The sequence below is a fragment of the Nothoprocta perdicaria genome, unplaced genomic scaffold (genome assembly GCF_003342845.1).
Source record: "Nothoprocta perdicaria isolate Ctin4 unplaced genomic scaffold, notPer1 scaffold_2, whole genome shotgun sequence".
Taxonomy (NCBI): Eukaryota; Metazoa; Chordata; class Aves; order Tinamiformes; family Tinamidae; genus Nothoprocta; species Nothoprocta perdicaria.
Window position 1 is genome coordinate 9,702,933 of NW_020455204.1, and position 19,032 is coordinate 9,721,964.

Consider the following 19,032-nt stretch of genomic DNA (forward strand, 5'->3'; position numbering starts at 1 on the left):
ATGAATTCCCTGTGTGCTCATTGCTCAGAAATGGCAGGCATGGCAAAAGCTTACATGAAGGACTGACAGGGAAATAAATGGAAAACATAACTATAGCTATAATTAGGCATAGCTGTTATTTAAACTTCCACATATAGAAATTAGCTGTCTTAAAGAGGCTCTTCTATATTAAAATTCTCTGAAGAAGAGAATTGGAGAGGCCCCAAATAATGTTATTCATATGTGTCAAGCAACAAAAGCTAGTAGCTTTTAATTTAAAGGGTACTGGAAAGGGCCCCATAGAAGAACCATAACATTTTTTTGAACTCTGATAAACATGACCTCCAGAGAAGCGAGGAGTTAAGCCAGCTGACACTGTCAAAGATGACTTGGGCATCCAGGAGAACACTTTTTGCATTCCTAGTTATTGAATCTAACAGACAAGGCATAGGGCAAAGATGAAGCTAATCAAAATTGCAGTTAGAAACGAGGTACAGTTTTTAATTGTGAAGGCGAAGATGATTAACAACTGGAGGATCTCAATGAGGCTGTGACGGACTGTCCATCATTTGAAGTCTTTCTTTACAAGACTGAATGTCTCAGTAATCAGCATGGGACATGGGAATCGTGCTCCTCAGGACTGTCAGCAGCACAAAGCTACGGAGCCCTTTGTGGGGCAGGGACTTCCTGGGGCAGCCCAGAGAGCCGGGCAGAATGGGGGCTTGCAAGAATCTAGCTTATCTTCTCATGCCAAATTCTGTGTATTTAAGTTTGCCTTAAATGCTTGCCATTTTGAAGTCTATGGGCAAAGTTTAGCCATTGGTTTTTTGTTCCTTTTTTTTTGTTTGTTTGTTTTTAATGGAAATAGAACTTTTACATGGAAATAGAACTTTTACTCTTTAAACATATAGAAATGGAAACCTTAGTTTGATTCTGTTCTTTCCCATTCATTTAGCACCAGAACAGTGATTCTCTATTCAGTGGAATGGTTTTCTATATAAACCAAACAGGAGTCTGGTCCTGTGCTTTATGGATATGATCAAGAAATGAACTAAAAGCTGCACTGTTTTCTGGGAGATGACAAAGACTGGAAAATTATAAAGCCCAAAATGGGCAATATAATTACAATGGCAGAAAAAAAGATACTCGAATAAGGTAAACTGCACCCAACAAACGAGGACACAGTCACTGCAACACTATCACCCACTTTCCTTCAGCAAGCTCACCCCATCTGATGCTCAAATAAATGACACGGGGTGTGTTTGAGAGGGATGAGTTCAGTGCAAGGTATCTAATCTCAGGTCAGAAACCAAGCGCTCAGGCGCGTGGCTGCAGGCGGTGAGCTGAGCTGGCGCAGCAGCCGGCATGGATGTGCCCTGCTGAATGCATCCAGATGATCTGGTTCCTCACGTCGGGCACATCCAGCTTCTCAGCCCGCGTCCCACCCGCCTGACCCGCCCATGGGTGGCACCTCCTGCTGCAGCAGCGCCCGCGGTGCCAGCGCAGCCCCACAGCCTCCAACAAGGAACACAGGGGATCGGCCTCCTGACCAGATTACGCCTAATTTCATGTGAGAAATCAACGTATATGCAAAAGCGGCATCTTCAAAAAAATCATCAAGGCAACACTAAAACCCCCACTGACATTGGCATGTAGGAGCTCAGGCCAGGCCTTAGTGGCCACCAACTGGTCGTGGGTGCTTCCTCCAAGCAGCAAACCCGTGCTCCTGTGATTGCACCAAGTTCTGACACCAGCACGACTACAACAACACAGAGCTCAGCAGCAGCTGCAAAATCCCACTCACTGTTTACCTGCCTCCCAGGCAGGTTTGGCACCCGTGTTGGGTTAGCTACCCCACCAGCCCCACAGCCAGGACGCCCTGTTTGGGTCAGCTTGGGTAGGTCCATGAAGGCTGTGATCACATCTACGGATGCAGCACAGTCATTGAACACGGAAACTTAGAGACCTAGTCGTGTAGCACGAAAGGAGGCAGTTGTGCTGGAACTGAGGAAGGGCCAGTAGCTTTTACTCTTACAGAAGTGGTGTGGAAATCAAGTTTAGCAGAGAAATAAACTTCAGTTCTGAACACAAATACATAGGGAATTTTACCAAATTGGTGAGTGACATTGAGGACTACAAAGCAACTGATGGAAATACTTTTTAACATTGATATCTCTCCATGTTTTAAACATTAATGGATGGTTGGATGGGTAACAAATGAAAGCACAGTATAATTAATAGAAGAGAGACTCATCAAAGTTACTATTAAAGGAAGTGGAAATGGATTAGCTGCTGTCTGAGGAAATCAGACACCAGACCTTGCATGCAAGACCTAGAGTGAAACCTACTGGGAATACAGAAGAAAAAGGAAGACCATAAACGTTTGTGCTGAAGAAAATGTGTCTGATTTGGAAGGATATCAAACAGTACTCAAAAGCATTGATGAATATAGGATCGTCTGGGAGTCCCTAAATGTTTCCTGAACAAGTAATATCAGCAGAGACCTGTTGTAGCGTGTTTTTGCATAGGGAAGTTCTATGAAGTGCACTGGAAGTTGGAGCTCTGGTGAACAGAGGGTTTGTATGAATAACACTTTCCCCCTAACAACCTACCTTACTAACTGGTCTCAGAGGAGAAGTCAGAGAAATCCTTGTATTTCATGTCTGTAACATGTAACAGTGGGATGAGCTAACTAAACTGTTGGAAAAAATTAGGGCACACACATAGCTATTGTGTCAAGAAGCTTGTGGAGGAATTGCACCATGTCTAGGGCTTAGCACTCCAGAAATAAATTATCCATCGGAACCAAATATAATCTTTTATCATGAGACCTATTGGAAGCGGACAGATTCGGAAGGCTTGACGTCTACAAACTCACTTTCAGAGGCAGGCATCAGTCACCAAACAGTGAATACCTCAGCCAAAAAGACGGATATAGTATACAAAATAAATAATGCACACACCGAATTATTAGCTGTATCATAAACAAAGTTTTACTGCCTACTATTTCAAAAATTGTAAATTGATCTGATTAACAATAAACTCAAGATAAACTGAAGTGAAATCAGTTCTGGGTGCTGAAAGCAGAATTATCACAAATCTTAAAGAACACTTTTGTTAAACTTCCCACCCCTGGGTTTTACGTGAGACTGGAATTACTAAAACATCAAAACAAAAAGTGATCTCCAGAGATTTTCTTTCCCCTCTTCTCCTAAAAGATAAAGGGTCTAGAAAAAATGAAAAGCAAAAAGAAGAGCTGTTCAATACACAGACATCACAGTGAAAAGTTGTGAGTTTGATCAGAACAGGCCAATCCTAGGGAAAAGCATTTGCTTGTAAAAGTTCAGGCCCAGCTCGGGTTAAGAGCAGCTTCCTCGGAGGCGGCTCCAGCCACGGCAGCGCTCGCCGGGCTCCTCTCTGTTTGCTTTTCCACAGCCCCTGGCAAATTTGCACAGGGCTCAAGGTCTTTTGACGCCGTGCCCGAGCCCTTCGCCAGCCCCGTTTCGGTGACATATCCGGGAAGCGGCACCGGGAGCTGCTACAGGCGCCTTCAGTCCCTGGTAACGGGGGATCCCCGTGCCGGATCCGAGCAGGGCGGTCGCTGCAGTGCGGGCAGGACGCACCACGGAAGCCCCGCGTTGGGAATCACCTTTTCCTTCCCCGCGAGGAAGCCCCGTGTTGCTGCTGGGGCTGCGAGGTTTCCCAGTGCCCAGAGCGCAGCGCGCAGCTCCGAGGGCTCCCAGGCGGATGCGATTTCCTGGCTCTGATCCCAGCATTCCCTTCCTGCCAAGTCTCCCGCATTTGCATTCTCCCGGCGCTGCCGCTAGGAAATGTGCTGCTCCCGGAGGCACCGGCCACACCTGCCGGGCACTCACAGTGGCCCAATTCATGGGGAAGCCTCCCCAGACTTGCCCTCCCTACAGTGCTTTCCATTTTGGGGTGTTCTGCAGTGTGTTTACGCATCCAGAAACTTGTCTTTTCTTCTTCAGTGCTTTCTTCCCTCTGCCTCGCTTCCAGCACTTAATGCAAACAAGCATATTTTCTCTGCAAAAAAATGTCTCCGGGAGATGAAATCCAGGGGCTGGGCTGCTCAGTGCTCCACAGGTAAAGGAGACAGAGGGGAAAAAATCATCCACTTATTTCACAAGTTCTCAGTAAGAAAAGCCACTTAGCACCTACAGTTAAAATGCTATAGAGAAAGAGGAAGATTGCCAGGAGATGAGGTTTATTTGGATGAACAGCGAGCTTTGCAGAAAAAGGAGAGAGAAAGCTAAAACCTGGTGAAATCAGAAGAGTGAGGTAGAATCCACAAGGCCATCAGGTGGTTGGAGATGACATGAAGAAACTGAACTGAAGAAACACCAGTTGTTAAGGTTGCTTTTCCTTAGTAGGCCCAAACAAGCCAGCCATAATTTAAAGCAAAAATAGACGTTGTCTAGCACAGTATAATTAGGCTAAAAGGGGGAAATTGAATAATTCAAGATTTCCTAGGAGGAAATCCTGGTTTTGATCTGATGCTTCCTGCCTATAGAGGATATTAGGTTCAAAGAGAACAAGTACCTGATGCTTCATCAGCATCTTTTTCTCAAAAACCTCTGGACATCAAATTTCCTCAAGGTGCTTTGCTAATGAGCATTCATATTCTTGTAGACCTTCTAACTACAGTTTAAAGACATCAGAAAGCCAATTCACAGCACATCACACAACCAGTTTAGCCACTTCCAAGTTTTCTGCAGGAGATTTCACCCATACAAGTGGTGATTTTCTGTAGCCTTCAAAAAACAACACTGTCTTATTTTTTGTGACTTACTTCCTCAGTCTTGGCCATTACCACAGGTGAGCTGCTCAAGGGGCAGCTTGTTGAAGAGGCCCAACTTGGAGAAAGCAAGAGCGTGCCTGGGGCAGGAAGCGAGGGAAAAGATTTTCAGCATTTTTCATAGCAACGTGCCGGGCTGGAGGGCAACTTGCAGCTCCCTGGCTGTGCTGCTTGGGTAGCCTATGGCTAGCTCTATGGTAGCCCATGGAAGATGGTGAAGCTGGGGATGCATCTCGCTCAACAGAAGGAGCAATGAGCCTGGTGGCTGCTCAGCTTGTGTGTGCAGGTGTCCAGCCTGCTGTCCTCCCACCGGATACACAGGCCCCAACAGCGGGGAATAATCCAGGCGAGCACCATTTTAGCCAATTTAAGCCGCATTAAGGCACAGAAGTAAGATACAGTTGACCGTGTTTGTTTCTTGAGCTCATGTAGTTGAGACATCAAAAATTTCTCAACAAGCAGTTTACCACCTGTGTGCAAATTGATGCTTTTTCATGTTGTAGCACTGCAGAAGCCCCAAACCATTAATAACTTCCAATACTTTCTGCTACGACAGTTCAGCTTCTCTCTCCGGGCTCAGTGCCATTGATTAACTGGGCTCTGCACTTCAGCTAACAGCTTATATCCATGAAAAGCAGCAGTATTTAGGGGCGCTGCAATAGGGCTAAGGGCCCTTCAGCTCCCAGCTCATTTTTGTCTCTGCTCTGCCCAAACAAGGCTGTTTAAACTCATTACGCTTGAGTTTCTCTGCAGGGAAGAAGATGTGATGTCTTCTGTAGAGCACTTGAGATCTACTCGTGTAGTAGAATAGAGAAATTGAATAGCTCTTTTTGAACAGCCAACTGTAGAATTGCTGGAATCTTGATTTGGGATAAGAAGTGGATATTGTGAACAGTTTCCTATGCAAGGTTTTTTAAAATGCTAAATCACAACACCTACTGTCAAATTACTTTGTATAATATATTAAAATTATGGGAATAACATAAGTAAAATGCAACACAAACATTTTATACACTTCAACTTAAAACACAATCATTTAGATCTTTTCCTCAGTAAAATAAAAATATCACCAAATCAGACATACTTGGTGCACTCTACTAAGTAATAAATTCATTTCCTGGTGAAAATCAGCTCTAACACAATCCTATTCACATGGATCCACATTTTTCTTAGCTAGATGTGAGGTCTAGGTAATGGCAAGAGCTACCCATAGAGGCAGAGTGGGAACCCATGAACTCACTGGTGTCCCAACAGGCAACAAGCATAAGTGACATGCAACAGGTTCTGACTCTCAAACCCGCAAAGAACACAAAACTGCTGTCAAATATTGTCCTCACTTCTGGAAATTCCTGGCAGCTGAGAACAAGGCAAGGAAGTAGATGCGAATTAGGAAGAAGAGCAGGGGAAAAAAAGATAGTTTTTCAGAGTATCTTTCTCTGTGAAAAGTGCATTATGTTGTTCTGCTTACACTTGGGTTGGGCAGCTCTTGCATTATGTAAAATTTAGCCAGTTTTGCAGATCACTAGGCTATTCAAGTTCAGTGTCACTGGTGACAAGGAGAAATTTGTTTTGTTTTTAGAAGATTGTTCGCCCAGAGATGTTTCCAAAAGTTCTTTCCACAGACAGCATGAGAAACACTTTCTGTGTAACATGAAGACCTCAACTCTCCATATAGCTTGACAATGCTCTTAAAGGTCATAATAATATAATGTCAATTATAAAGTGACCTATTAATTAGCAGAGCAGCTGTTTTTTACAGACCACCATGATAAAATCAGAGTATATGCGTCAGTCTCCAAGATTTACTGTAGTAAAAGCCAGGCTGGACACGCTCTCCTTCTCAGGCAGAGTAGGTCCTTAACCTTTAGCCTTGCACATTTTCCTGTCTGAAGCAATACTCCAGTGGAACCAGTACCAATTTTAACTAAGAAAGCACAGCACAGTGCTGTGAAGTCTTTAGAATAACACACTTGTCTTTTAAATTAAGGTCCCTTTGGCAAGTATGAGTGATAGGCATTTTAGAACAGAAATAGATATGGCCACAAGAAAGGTGTCTTCAGTGTGCAGGTCAAGAACAGATTCCAAGATAACCGATGTGTTATGCAAGTGATAAGACCAATTATAACTAAATTCTATTCAGTTCTGATTCTGCAGCTTCCTACCTCAGCAGATGAATAGGCTGAAAGGTCATCACGTGTGTTAAGGTCAGTCAGCTCTGATTAAAATTACTGCCTCTCATTACAAACCTTACCTCTCTGGATAGCCGGAGGTGCAGCAGTTGACATCAGGCACATGGCCACTGGAAAGGCCTGCAAACATTTCCAGAAGTATGACATTAGTACTTCTCCTGAGAGTAACTGAAGCCTCTATTTCTTTAATTTATAGAGGATTTAAAAAAAAAAAAAAAAAAGGCATTGTTATCTGTGTTTCCATCAGGTTGAAGCAGTACAGAATAGGGAAACTAACTCAAACTTGAAGCAGGAGACTTCCAGTTGCCTCTCTAAAGCCTTATAAAATGACATAACCATTGTTATAGCCACAACCACACCTACAGCCAAGGACTGAATAATCCTTTCACAACAATTTATGGAATCACACTGCAGCACTATCAAAATCAGGCATCACTACTCTAAAAAAAATTTGTATTGAATTTTTCCTGGTGATACCTTTCTTGCTCCATTGTCTAAAACAAAAGGTGGAAGGTCTTTTTTAAATACAAAAAATAAAAATAGCACAGATGAGCTTTACAGGATATATGATTGAGTCTCTCATGATCAGAGTGTCCAGTTTTGAAAGTAGTGTAAACTGTAGTTGAGTACAGTTGAGTATTTTTCTATCTAACTTAACATAAGGAAGTCACTGATAATGTCCTCCCAGTCACTGCTTGCAGAGAACACATTATCATTTGCAAATAGCATAATTCTGCTTTTAATTTGTAGCATTTGTGGATTACATCTGAGACAAATTAATGTAATTTTAAGTTGATGTGGAAGGTCTGCTCCAGGCACCTGGCATTGCAGGTTCTGGGCAGCTCACATTGTCCCTGGATATGACAGCCTGGCCACAGCGACCCAGGAGGTTGGTGAAGAGGAACACAGAGGAAAGCGCTGCTGCTCTAGCCCAAGGGTTGAACTTTTGGGGCTAATAAGGCTTATTTAGTTGAAACAGTACCTAGGATAATGTGTCTATTAAGTTAGCATAAGCAGGAATGCCAAGATATTTTGTTATCATTCTTCCTTACGTCCACTTCATGTGAGTAGTCCAGGAAAAAGATGATTCCCAATTTTGATTTTCTGTGTGACCCAGTCCTATTCAGAGGATCCACCATGACCTTTAGGGGCTTCACATCTGATCAGGTAGGAGCTAACTCTGTGAGACACAGCTGCTGAGCACCGCTATAGAAGTGTCTCCATTGCTAATTTATAAAAGGAGATATGAACAATTCTCTACTTACCCACAAAATTATGCCTAAAAACATGGGATTGAGACATTCAGCTAGCTACAATGATGAGCAATGGTAAGAGCATACTTGACAGATCATTCTGATTACTTTCTGCATTCTCTGTAAATTAATTATTTTGTCTCATGAACGATCCAAGACATTGAGATGAGACATATTTTGTCTCATCTACGATCCAAGAAATTACAGCACAAGTTTTCATCCAAACTTGCAAAGTCAAATTGATTTTCTAATAAATTGAAACTTTTTCTTCTCCAAATCATTCAGAATTCCTAGAATCGTTTCCTGAACAATCTCATGACTTCCTTTAGCAGTTGTTAGCACTGAAGCAATAATTCAACAGAAATCATCTGAAACAATGTTACCACCTAGTGGACAACTTAATTTACTGCCGAAGTCCCTTCCTTAATACAGAAACACACACTTTGTGAGTCTATTACTTAAATGTAGAATTATAGAGTCAAATACTCATTTTGAAAATCGATGCCCAAGACTGATTGACCACTTTAGTCTAAGAACAGAACCGTCTATAATTGATACTATAGAACAGTAATATTAAAAGTATGCTAAGTACAACAAATCAATTCATATTCTCTAGATAGTTTTAAATTCCTAAGATTTCAAAAGGAAAAAATATTGATTCTGATAAAGTAGTTAAATCTATTTCTGAAAAGGAGCTATCAAAGAAAAAAAATATCCTCTGGATACAAATGATTTTAGAATTGGAACCTGAATGGAATCAATACAAATCAAAGCAAACCCCCATATTTATTTTGTTTACTTGCTGTAAACAAAAATCTTAATGCAGACTCAACTAAGGCTTCTCCTGAAATCTTCATTAGGACCCACCCACTCTTTTTCAGAAGTTTGTCCCCTTCAGTGCAGGAGTGTTGACGTCCCTTGCACCAGATCTACGGAGGGTTTTCACGCGCTCAGGACGGATGCTGGTGGTTAGCCCCATGGCAGGAGGACAGCAGTGCCGGCCACAGTAATGCTGGCTACGGGTCTTTCACTTCCTGCTCTCCACCCTGTCCCTTCTAGAGTTTCTCTCCGCTGCTCAGTTTCTTTATCAGGTTTCTCTAGCATGTCACGCCAGTTGCTTCCCTTGTATTTGGTGCAGTAACCTACATGTCAGCGGGGCCTCGGCTCTGAAGCACCGACCTGGGGGCCTCAGGCTGCCTGGTAACTCCTACAGCTGCCTTGTCTCCCAGAGACCTTGCTCTTGTCCTTGGCAGCTTTCTTTCCAAGCTTTCTTTCCAAGTTTTCTTTCCAACGTTTATTTCAGCAAAATAGCCGAAATCAGTTTACAGCTTTGCAGGAAGTCTGGCTTGCTCTTCAAGGCCCCTATGGCCTGAAAACCTCTGACTTTGGCAGAGGTCAACTGAAAGGAAAAGACGCCATCCCCTGGGGACACCGAGTTTCTACAGCGCTCAAATGCCCAACCAGCAAGTTTGACAGAAGAATCAACATTGCCAAACGTTTTTAAAGTGCTCGGATAGTCGCGTGCAAGATGTCGGCCTGCAGCAACACGTGCTCGCGTGAAGAGCCATGCCAAGCACCCGCCCTTGCTCCCGGCCGCTCCCGGCTGTTCCGCACAGCTCCCGGGATCGCGCCGGGCCACGGCTCAGCTGCGCAGCAAGGCGGCTTACACAACACCCCACGCACCAGCACCAGCACCTCCTCTCTTAGGGTCACAGCTGCTGCTCGGCTTCCGAGATCACAGGCCTAGGCCTTCAACTCCAAGCGTAATAAACACATTAAAAAAATAGCTCGCAGCAACAAGAAAATCTTCCCCGGAGGCAGAATGCTGTCCAAGTTAGAAATAATAAGGTACCATCTTGTTCCTTTTGGATAAGAGATTAAATTTTCCCAGGAACAAATCTGAATCCTTTAATATCAGGCACTAAAGGAAGGGTAAAATCAAACAATAACAGAAAGAGACTTAAATCTCTGCCAAAAGTCTTATTTTTTAATCAAGTGTATTCCCTCCATGAAAAACTGCAGCAGGGTAATACCTTCCTGTTGGTGTTTCTTTCCTTATATAGGCAGAATATGCTATGTGTGAGAGACAGAAAGTGCTCAAAACTTGCCATTAAGAACATTGCTACCATCTGCCTAGTGTAAACCCGTATTATGATCACTCGGACTTTCATGATAGATCTGGATATGACGGCCGATTAATTTTCAAACCTCCTCCAGTAATGGCAGTGGCTGCGTAGTCAGGCTAATTGCTTAAAGTTTCACCAAAAAATGGTTGCAGAGAAAAGGAAAATGCCACCTTTTTGGCATTACAGTAACAAAATGGCCAGGACAAATGGCCAGGTGAGCCATGTAAGTGAACAAGCTTGGCCTTGGGGTGTGTGTGTGTGTGTGTGTGTGTGTGTGTGTAACATTTGGACAGTTTTTGACAATTTTATCTGACCTCTTGTGACTGACAACTGCTTCTCACCCCTCCCAAAATTAGCTACTTCAACAGCTGATGGAAACCTTTGTGTATGCTAAACAGCCATATAGCCTGGTAAGCTAATGCAGTCAGTGACCATGCGTGGTTCGTCTGTTACAAGTAAAAAGTCCAATAATGATCTGGTCATGGTCCCATGCCTTGTTACACATGTAACAGAGTGGACTGGAAACTGCAGAAGGCAGGTGCTTGTGATGCACAAACTTCCAGATGGAAACATAAAAGTAAATATTGCAGAATTTCACAGGGGAGAATGAGAAATGCGTTCATGGAGGTTTTACCTCCAGCTGATCTTTTAGAAGGGGACAAGATCAGGAAGGCTTCTGGGTGGTCTTGATTGATTTAGGAGGAGGCAAGCTTGAGGAAACAAAAAGTCCTAATTGAGTGAAATCAAAGTTATACAAGTAGGAATAAACAATCTATGCTATTGCTACAGAATAGACACCTGGATCACGAAAAATAGCCATTACTGAAAAGGGCTTATGGGTCAAATGTCTTCATCAAAAAACTTGCCATGAGTTGCCAGGACAGGCCAGGACAAGAAGGTCTAACATCACGTAGAAGTGTGGGGGTGAAGACTAGCAATAAAACACTACACGTGCTTGTTTTTTCAGCAGCTAAGGAAAATGGAAGACAGTGCAGAAGTCCATCTCATAAAGAGTCAAAGACTGGAAAAATGTATCACAGTGCTTGCATACTCAGTCAAGTCTAGAGTAGACTTAAAGATGACCCAGTAACACCAGAACTGTATCTATGTGGAATGGTACAAGCAGAAATAGGTGCTGTCACGTGACTGGGAGTCACACAACTGCTGCCAGTACTATACTGAAACCAGAACTCGTCCAGGAAGCAAAACTATTAAATCTGGATTCCACATCCAGAATGGTTCAAAGGTTCTGAATATATCAGAGCACTGACAGCTCTTTTTGAATCTACGTGGAAAAAAACGTGAAGGCATCCCTCAAGGAAGCAGCCAAAGGACAAGAAGTGACCATGCATCAAGAATGGGACAGGATGCAACTGACATGTTTCAGTCACTGACTGAAGAAGTCAGATGATAACATTCATAAAAACTCTACTGTTGTCTGTGTCTTTGGTCCATCCATACTTGGTATCCATACTTGGTAGTCAGTGTAACAGGGGAGAAAATGTCAGATCTTCAACTCTTTATTCCAATGGTCAATCATAAAGCACGTCTCCCGGCTGTAGTTTTCAGCATTTCATTTCTGTTTGACCTTCTCTCCTAGATCAAACTGCCATTGAAAGGGCAACTTCATCATCTCTTGAGGCTTCTGGACCAAACCTATTGTTTCTCCAGATACACTTCAGCAAAGCACACAGGATTGGAGTCCACACAAGAGCAGGTGAAGCAGGTGATCTGGTGACCCTCTCACCCCAACTCTCTGAAGTAGCCAGTGACTACACTTTTCATCTTGACTCGCTGGCATTTCATCATGACAAACTGAAACACAAAGGAGCTCGCCGACAACATGCCTTGTGTTTTTGTTACACGTACATCCCGTTTATGGGTTGCAAGATAAAGCTGTTAGTGAGAGAGGGATATAGCACACTTTCCCTCCAACAGCCCTTCCATGACCTTTCCTCTGAAATCACATTGCTGTGATTAAATATTCCTGGAATTTGTAGGCCACACAACAGTGAGACGCTGCATGTTGTTCGCTGGGATCTCTGGAGGTCACACAAAGGGTTTGGACAAATCTCTGCTGTCAGCTCTTTGTTTCTGAACTCTCATTTCCTCCTTCTCTTACATGTGCTTATGTTGCTTTATCCATAGAACTTCCTACTTCTTTTTCAAGCAAAGGCTGACAATGTATTTTTCCTTTGTTGAGGCATGAATTTTTTAAAAAAGAGGAAATAAGACTTACTGTATTTGGGACACAGACAAAGACTCAGCAAATAATAATTAGCGTGGATCCACTCAAATGTCCAAATATATATTCCTTAATTTGTTCACAATTTAAGTAATTTTCACTTTATTTTCAACCTATTTAATAACCTATTTATGAAAAATACTCCTTTCTAGAATGAAGATGCTTAGAACAAATTATGAGAGAATGTAAAACCTTGCATTTTTTAAAAAAGTGTTAATTATTCTGGATACCTAAAGATGGCATGAGGTTAGTACATGGCATTTATCCATGATTCTTTTAGGCTAGCGTAGACTATGTTTTTCCTACATACAGAACCTGACAGCTACCACAGTATGAACAATGTCTTCTCGTGGCATCTTTCAGGCCAGCCAGCACTTCTAAACAAGCATACCATAATACAGAAGTCAGTAGTTATACAGGGCTGCACCAAGCAGTCCCTGTAAATCCTAGAGGAGCTGTGAGCCATCCGCAGTTTCTGCGAATTATAGATCTGCAGAGGCAGGATGAGATGTCCACTTCTTTCTGTCCTCTCTCCTTTTAATTTTCCACCTTCAGTGCATTAAAGCAATCTTTATCTGCTGATGTAGTCAGGTTAATACCATAAAATAAATACCATAAAATAAAGCTAAGGGCACAGAATTTATCTGCCAAAAATAAATCCAAATTTAATGAGCAATTTTTTCTCATTGCTAATTGTGAGGTGGGTTGCAAGTGTGATTAACTGGTATCAACAAGGACAAAAACAAAATCAAGCGGGGTCTTGCATTTTTAGTCCAGAACCATTGGTTGCCTTCATTTCAGATTTGGTGAAGTTAAACATTGTAATAGTGTCCATAGCTAGAAGTTGTTACTTAAGTATTGAGACAGTATTGGTTGCTAAATATTATTGAAATCAAAGCGGTTTTCAAAGCTTGCTTCAGCATCCTGAAGAAGTCACCATGTCCTGGAGATGTGCTGCTGTTTGAAGGTAGCTTCCTATTACAAAGTTGTCCTTTACTTTCCATTCTAGGAGGAAAAAAATCCCTTTCAAGACCAAAGGGCTAAGTTATGCAATCAAGCCTTAGCTGACCTGCTCCACAGTTTGAAAAAATGGAAGATTTTGTTAATCTGAGAACCTTGACTACATTGAGGTCTGTCGCTGTGTAATCACTTCACGAACTGCAAAGTCCCTGCCGTTCTTCCAGGAGCTGATCCAGACTGTTTCATGGTGCTCATTCACATTCCTTCCCATGTCCATGGGTATTTTCACTCGCACCTCTTTTTGATATGTTAGGCATCCCACTGCAGAGATTTGGGCCTCAAAATGTTATCACGGTGAGCCCTACATATTATCATCTTGCCAGCCCATTGCTTTTCATTTTCAATAAGCAGTTTAGCAATTCCTCCTCTCAAAGGCAACTCAGTGCTTATTAACCACCTTTTCAATTAGTTTCTTGTACTGAATAGACTCCAAATGCTTTGTAATTTTTCCTCACTTGCATACTGGTCATTATAATGCTGCTTTCTCAACTGCAAGGCTTGCTACTCCTTTACGTATCTGTTACCTGTCCCTAGGCACTCAAATGGCCACTCCTGTTACCGGAAGTACCACACGTGATGAGTACAGCAGGCCGTTAAATACTACCACCACCTGGCAATTCATTTCGCTTGTTTTGAGATCAATTCATTTAGTTTAGTTTTGAGATCAAATTTTTGTGATCAGATGTCCTAACAGAAGAGTACAAACAGTGAGCTGGGAAGACACACACATCCTGGACACTATTCCACCCAGTAGCTATAGCTCCATGAGCACTAAAGACCAACCAGGGGTCAACTTCTCCAACTGCTCAGCTCAAGTCATACGTGCAAGGAACTTTCTTTGGGTCAACTACTGCCTTGGCCACTCCAAGCATTTTTACATTGCAAGATCTTTCACAGTCTACAGAGAAAACATCCAAAGTAGAAATATCAGATGCTGGAAATATGGAGAAAAGACTCTACATGGGAGAGTTAGGTATTCCATCATCCTATAAGGCTTATGAAAATAAAATCTGAGAAAATGGAACCTGGAAACAGAGAAAGATTTCTTAAATGTTAGCTAGGTAAGCAGTTAAAGCAAACACTTTGAGCCAAATGGTAGCAAGAAAATTCTTTTTTCCTGATGACCATCTTGATAGCTTGACTTGCAAATGACCAGTAGGAAATGAAAACCTGCTGTCTCATTAGCAAGAGAATAACAGGCAGATCATCAATTGTGCTTTCTGTTTCTAGCTGCAGGAAGAAAACTGCATTTATATCACCCTTCTAGCCAAATAGTGTACTCTAAAATGCTAATGGAAAAAAAAAAATAAAAACCATGGAACAGTGATAAAGAAAAAAAGAGAGAATTAGGCATCCAGTTGAATTTAGGTCTTTTATGACCCTTGTCAGAAAGTCTTCCTATGTCATCTTACTCCAAGACTATAATCCTGTTTTCCATCTCCTTCTGAGGCAGCAGTTTCTACTTGTGAAATGCAACCCTTTAGACAATCCATGAATAAAGTTCCCCAGAATCTCTTTGGAGTTGTGAAACACCATATAAGAAAGATTGAGGGTATGGGAAAGGCTAATTCACACTCTTTCAGAAAACCCATTTTAATGATCTCTACCCTCTGTAAGTTGCTTCTTTTCTTCTTCCTCATCTACAATTTAGAAGTTTTACAAATAAACTAGAAACATTCAGTGTAAATAGCTACAAAAGAGAAACACTTAAACAAAGGAGTAAGAAAGAGTATTCTGAATAACAAAGCATTCATTGATTTGCTGAAAAAGCCCACTTTGAGGTACTGCCTTCTTGCAGCCTCAGGTTGGTAGAGACGAAAGGCACACTTTCTGGCAGCTGCACGAGCAAAGGAGTGCCGAGTGATCCGCCCTGATTCGGGTTATGCAAAGGTAGGTGGGGTAACCCACACGTGCTCCTTGCAGGGCGATGCCGGATTGCTCTCCCGCCGGTTACCTTGGCCGCCAGCATTCCTCCTCCCACGTACCTGCTCCAGTAAAGCGCTCTTAAAGGAAGAATTATTTCACATCCCAGGGCGTGATGTGGTGTAAATACTGCATGGTGCTCTAAGGTGCCTCGGGCCTCACACAAAGGTGGCACACATCCAGCTTCAGACAAAGTGTATTCTTTTCAGTGCAGACACTTTTGGGTGCCACCAACCCAGTACACGAATCTGGCACTCTTTGAAGTGGAAAACAACACGACTGGAGTATTTTGAAGTAGATGGGGGACTAATAAGGGCACTTCTACACAGTGTGACCATTGTGTTAGAGGCCCCAAAGCAAGCTCTAAAACAACTGGTTTGTCTGCTCACTAGCACAGCGGCCTGCAGAGACATCCAAACAAGCTCTGACCAGCCTAGCACTGGAATCAGAGGCAATACAGACATGTTGGCTGAGGAGCAGCACGAAATCACTTGAGCAATGCTAAAGGGCTGTATGGCAGGGAGCAGCAAGGGCAGGTGCTGCTCTGACAGCTAAAGTGAGCCGGGAGCTGAAGGCGGCCTTGAACTCAAAAGATTTCAGTGCTCTGCTCCACCACAGGTTCTAAGATACCAACGCAAGAAAAGATCCAATGCAAGAAAACACGAAGGGAAATGTCCCAAGCTTTAGTTCTAAAGTTAAGAACTGGGTGATACTGGCTTCCTCCAATCTTCCATTTTGGCTTCTTGAACTGGAAAGGCTTAATGATAAAAAAAAAAAAAAGAAAAAGAATAAAAAAGAGCATATGATGATAAAAGAAAAAAACACAAAGCAACATCTGCTTCAATTTAGGCAGCAGGAAGTCTTAAAGGAGCTATTTCATTAACATTCAGACTCTGGTCTACTAGACTTACTTTGCCTGGTGTTTGCATCTTTAACTAATCTTATTAATTTGCACATGCACAGGTTTACCCATAGGAAATTCATCTCTAGTACAATGAAACAATTACATCTATATTTTCATGTTAGTTATGCAACAAAAACATTTGTATGTTTTAAGGAAAGGGTTTTTTTTGGTTCACATCTACTTCTAGAATTATACAGATTCTTGATAAATGGCTTTGGACTAGAGGTAATCCTCCACTTACACTCAGAGAGAAGTCACAGGCCAAGAAGAAATGCCCTCCTGCAGTCACGCAGAATGTAGGTCACCTCAGCCAGCATCTACAGATGCGCTTGCAGCTGGATCCAAAGCAGGTTTAGGAGAGCCTGAGGTCTGAGAGTTTTCATTAATAGTCACCACGGAAATCTGCTGCTGTTTCAGGAAACATTTCACAAGGTTTGAACTGTCACCCCAACAACTACGCTTTTGTTTTCAAATATAAAAAGATGAAAAACATAAATGCATAGATGTAGGCTTAGATTGTTTTTATTGCTCTTTTTGTTTAAAAAGTCAGTGTATGGATTATAGCACTAAGGTGCCATATTATACAATATTATGGAGTTCTAACAATGCGAGGTCCATTATGACAATATTTTAAACATGAAGCACAAGCTTCAATATGGTTTTCCGAAAAAAAAAGGAAAAAAAGAAAAAAAAAAGAGCCCTAAAAGGTAAATGGATTAATAACAATTTATTTATCTGGAATTTCAGTATTAAGTAAATACAGAGTGGATGTGCAAAAACCAGGCATGGTTCTTGACAGAAGTCAAACAAAACTCTTAGGAAACTGAAGAGTAAACTCTCTTTTTAGCTTCTGGCCTACATGACAGTATTTGCTCTGCACAGCTGCTGAATGTTACAGTTCTCTTATTAAACTACAACCAAAATGTGTCAGAGGGATTTGCATGAAGAGGGGAAAAAGCAAAATAAAACCTTTCCTACACTGTCAGTCAGACAATAAAAACTGTGCTTTGAAATTAAAAATAAAATTAAAAAAAAAAATAGGAAAAAACACATCTGGATGAATCTCCACCACAGTAACACTATTAACACTGTGCTGGGGGATTAAAAACAAAACTGTGGCACTGTTTAGTCTAATTCTGAAGCAAACCCCCAAAACTGAATATGCAGGGATATTATTGCACTTGTAGCAGCGGTGCTTTAACTGGCCTGAAAATAACTATCATAGTATTAAGGAAAGTGAGATTGTTTTTACATATGTAATCCTACTCAAAAGTTGCATTGTAATCCCTTATAAAGCAGTTTAAGAATACCTGGCACAACATCAAGCTTTTGAAATGCCTTTACCACTTCAAAAAAGAGTCTTTAGGAGTGACATTTCCCAGAGAGGGAGTGGGCACAGAGTACCAAATGAAGGGAAAAAAAAAGGATCAGGGCATTAACTTCCCAGCAAAAGGATGTCTTACATCACACAGCAGATGAGCAATAAATAAAACGATACTTGAAGGGTTTGAGTACAAATCCTTGGATGATGTTGCAAGAGTCACAGACTTCATCAAGCTAATATCAGTGCATTTTGCTGAGCATAATACAGTTACTTTATACAGTATGTGTATCAGATAATGCCAACCAGAAATACTTTAAACCAGTGAATGTCGAACAAAAATGTAGTAGAACAGTGTACTTATAAAAACATGTGGCAGCTCCCCAGTTAAGCACAGTCACATATGATGAAGTCCAGCTCTCTGGAGTCCAGCAGAGTGACACCTTAAAGCACTGGGAAGCAGTTATCTGAGGGCTAAACAACACAGTTAACAAAACCCAGCAAAGCTTCAGGGCTTTTACACTGCCAGAAATATCTTGAGTCCAATCACAAACCTCTTAGCAAATGCCACCGCTGGGTATCTACACTGAGGAAGTCGTCCCTCAAAGCTCTTCACTCGACCTTCTAAAGGATGTCCTGTTTAACATGGGGTTGATCTACGTACAAAACACAAAATATGTAACGAACACAAAGCACTTAGGTTTAGAAGCACTTATGGAAGAATCCAGGACAGCTTTACGGTGTACTGTGTGTGACTGCACGTGCTATTTGCTGAAAAAGACTTTTCTCCTGCCCATTATGATCATGTGGCATCTTACCGTTCATGGCTTTTCTACACCCTAACGAGAAAGAGCCTCCTCCTCCCCAAGGAACTAGCCTCCCAGTGTGGGCAGTCACCATGCCCATACCTTGCTTTGCTACAGGAAGGCGTGTAACAGTGAAGATGACAATGTCATGTCTCCGGGGTATCAGCACAAAAAGCCTCAGTTCTTCCCTTGGTTCTTTGCTCAGCTTGTCTGCTCCATGACAAGTGCAGCTGTCAGTCAGCATCCATGTGCTCTTGCCTAATCAGTACAGGTTTCCCATCTGCATCACTCATCTTTTTCTGCAGCTTTTCCACTGTGTTCAGTAAAGCTTCTCGCTCCTGCTCAAGAGTGAGAATTGACTGCTTCAATTTGCCTTCATTGGTCAGTAAAAGCTCTACTGTGGCCTCCAGGTTTTGGATCTTTCCATTAGCCACCTTCAACAAAGAGAGA

The 19,032-nt window shown here is 42.1% G+C and overlaps 1 protein-coding gene across 6 annotated transcripts in view; it reads right to left on the minus strand.

The window, feature by feature from the left end:
• Window positions 1–16,961: 16,961 nt before the first annotated feature.
• TBC1D1 (TBC1 domain family member 1) overlaps window positions 16,962–19,032 on the minus strand; it is an 84,367-nt gene continuing 82,296 nt past the window's right edge. For all 6 annotated transcript variants that reach the window (XM_026037476.1, XM_026037473.1, XM_026037475.1 and 3 more), the window contains one exon: window positions 16,962–19,016. In XM_026037476.1, the coding sequence (XP_025893261.1) occupies window positions 18,816–19,016 (201 nt within the window). In that variant the 3' untranslated portion in view covers window positions 16,962–18,815. The remainder of the gene's footprint in view (window positions 19,017–19,032) is intronic.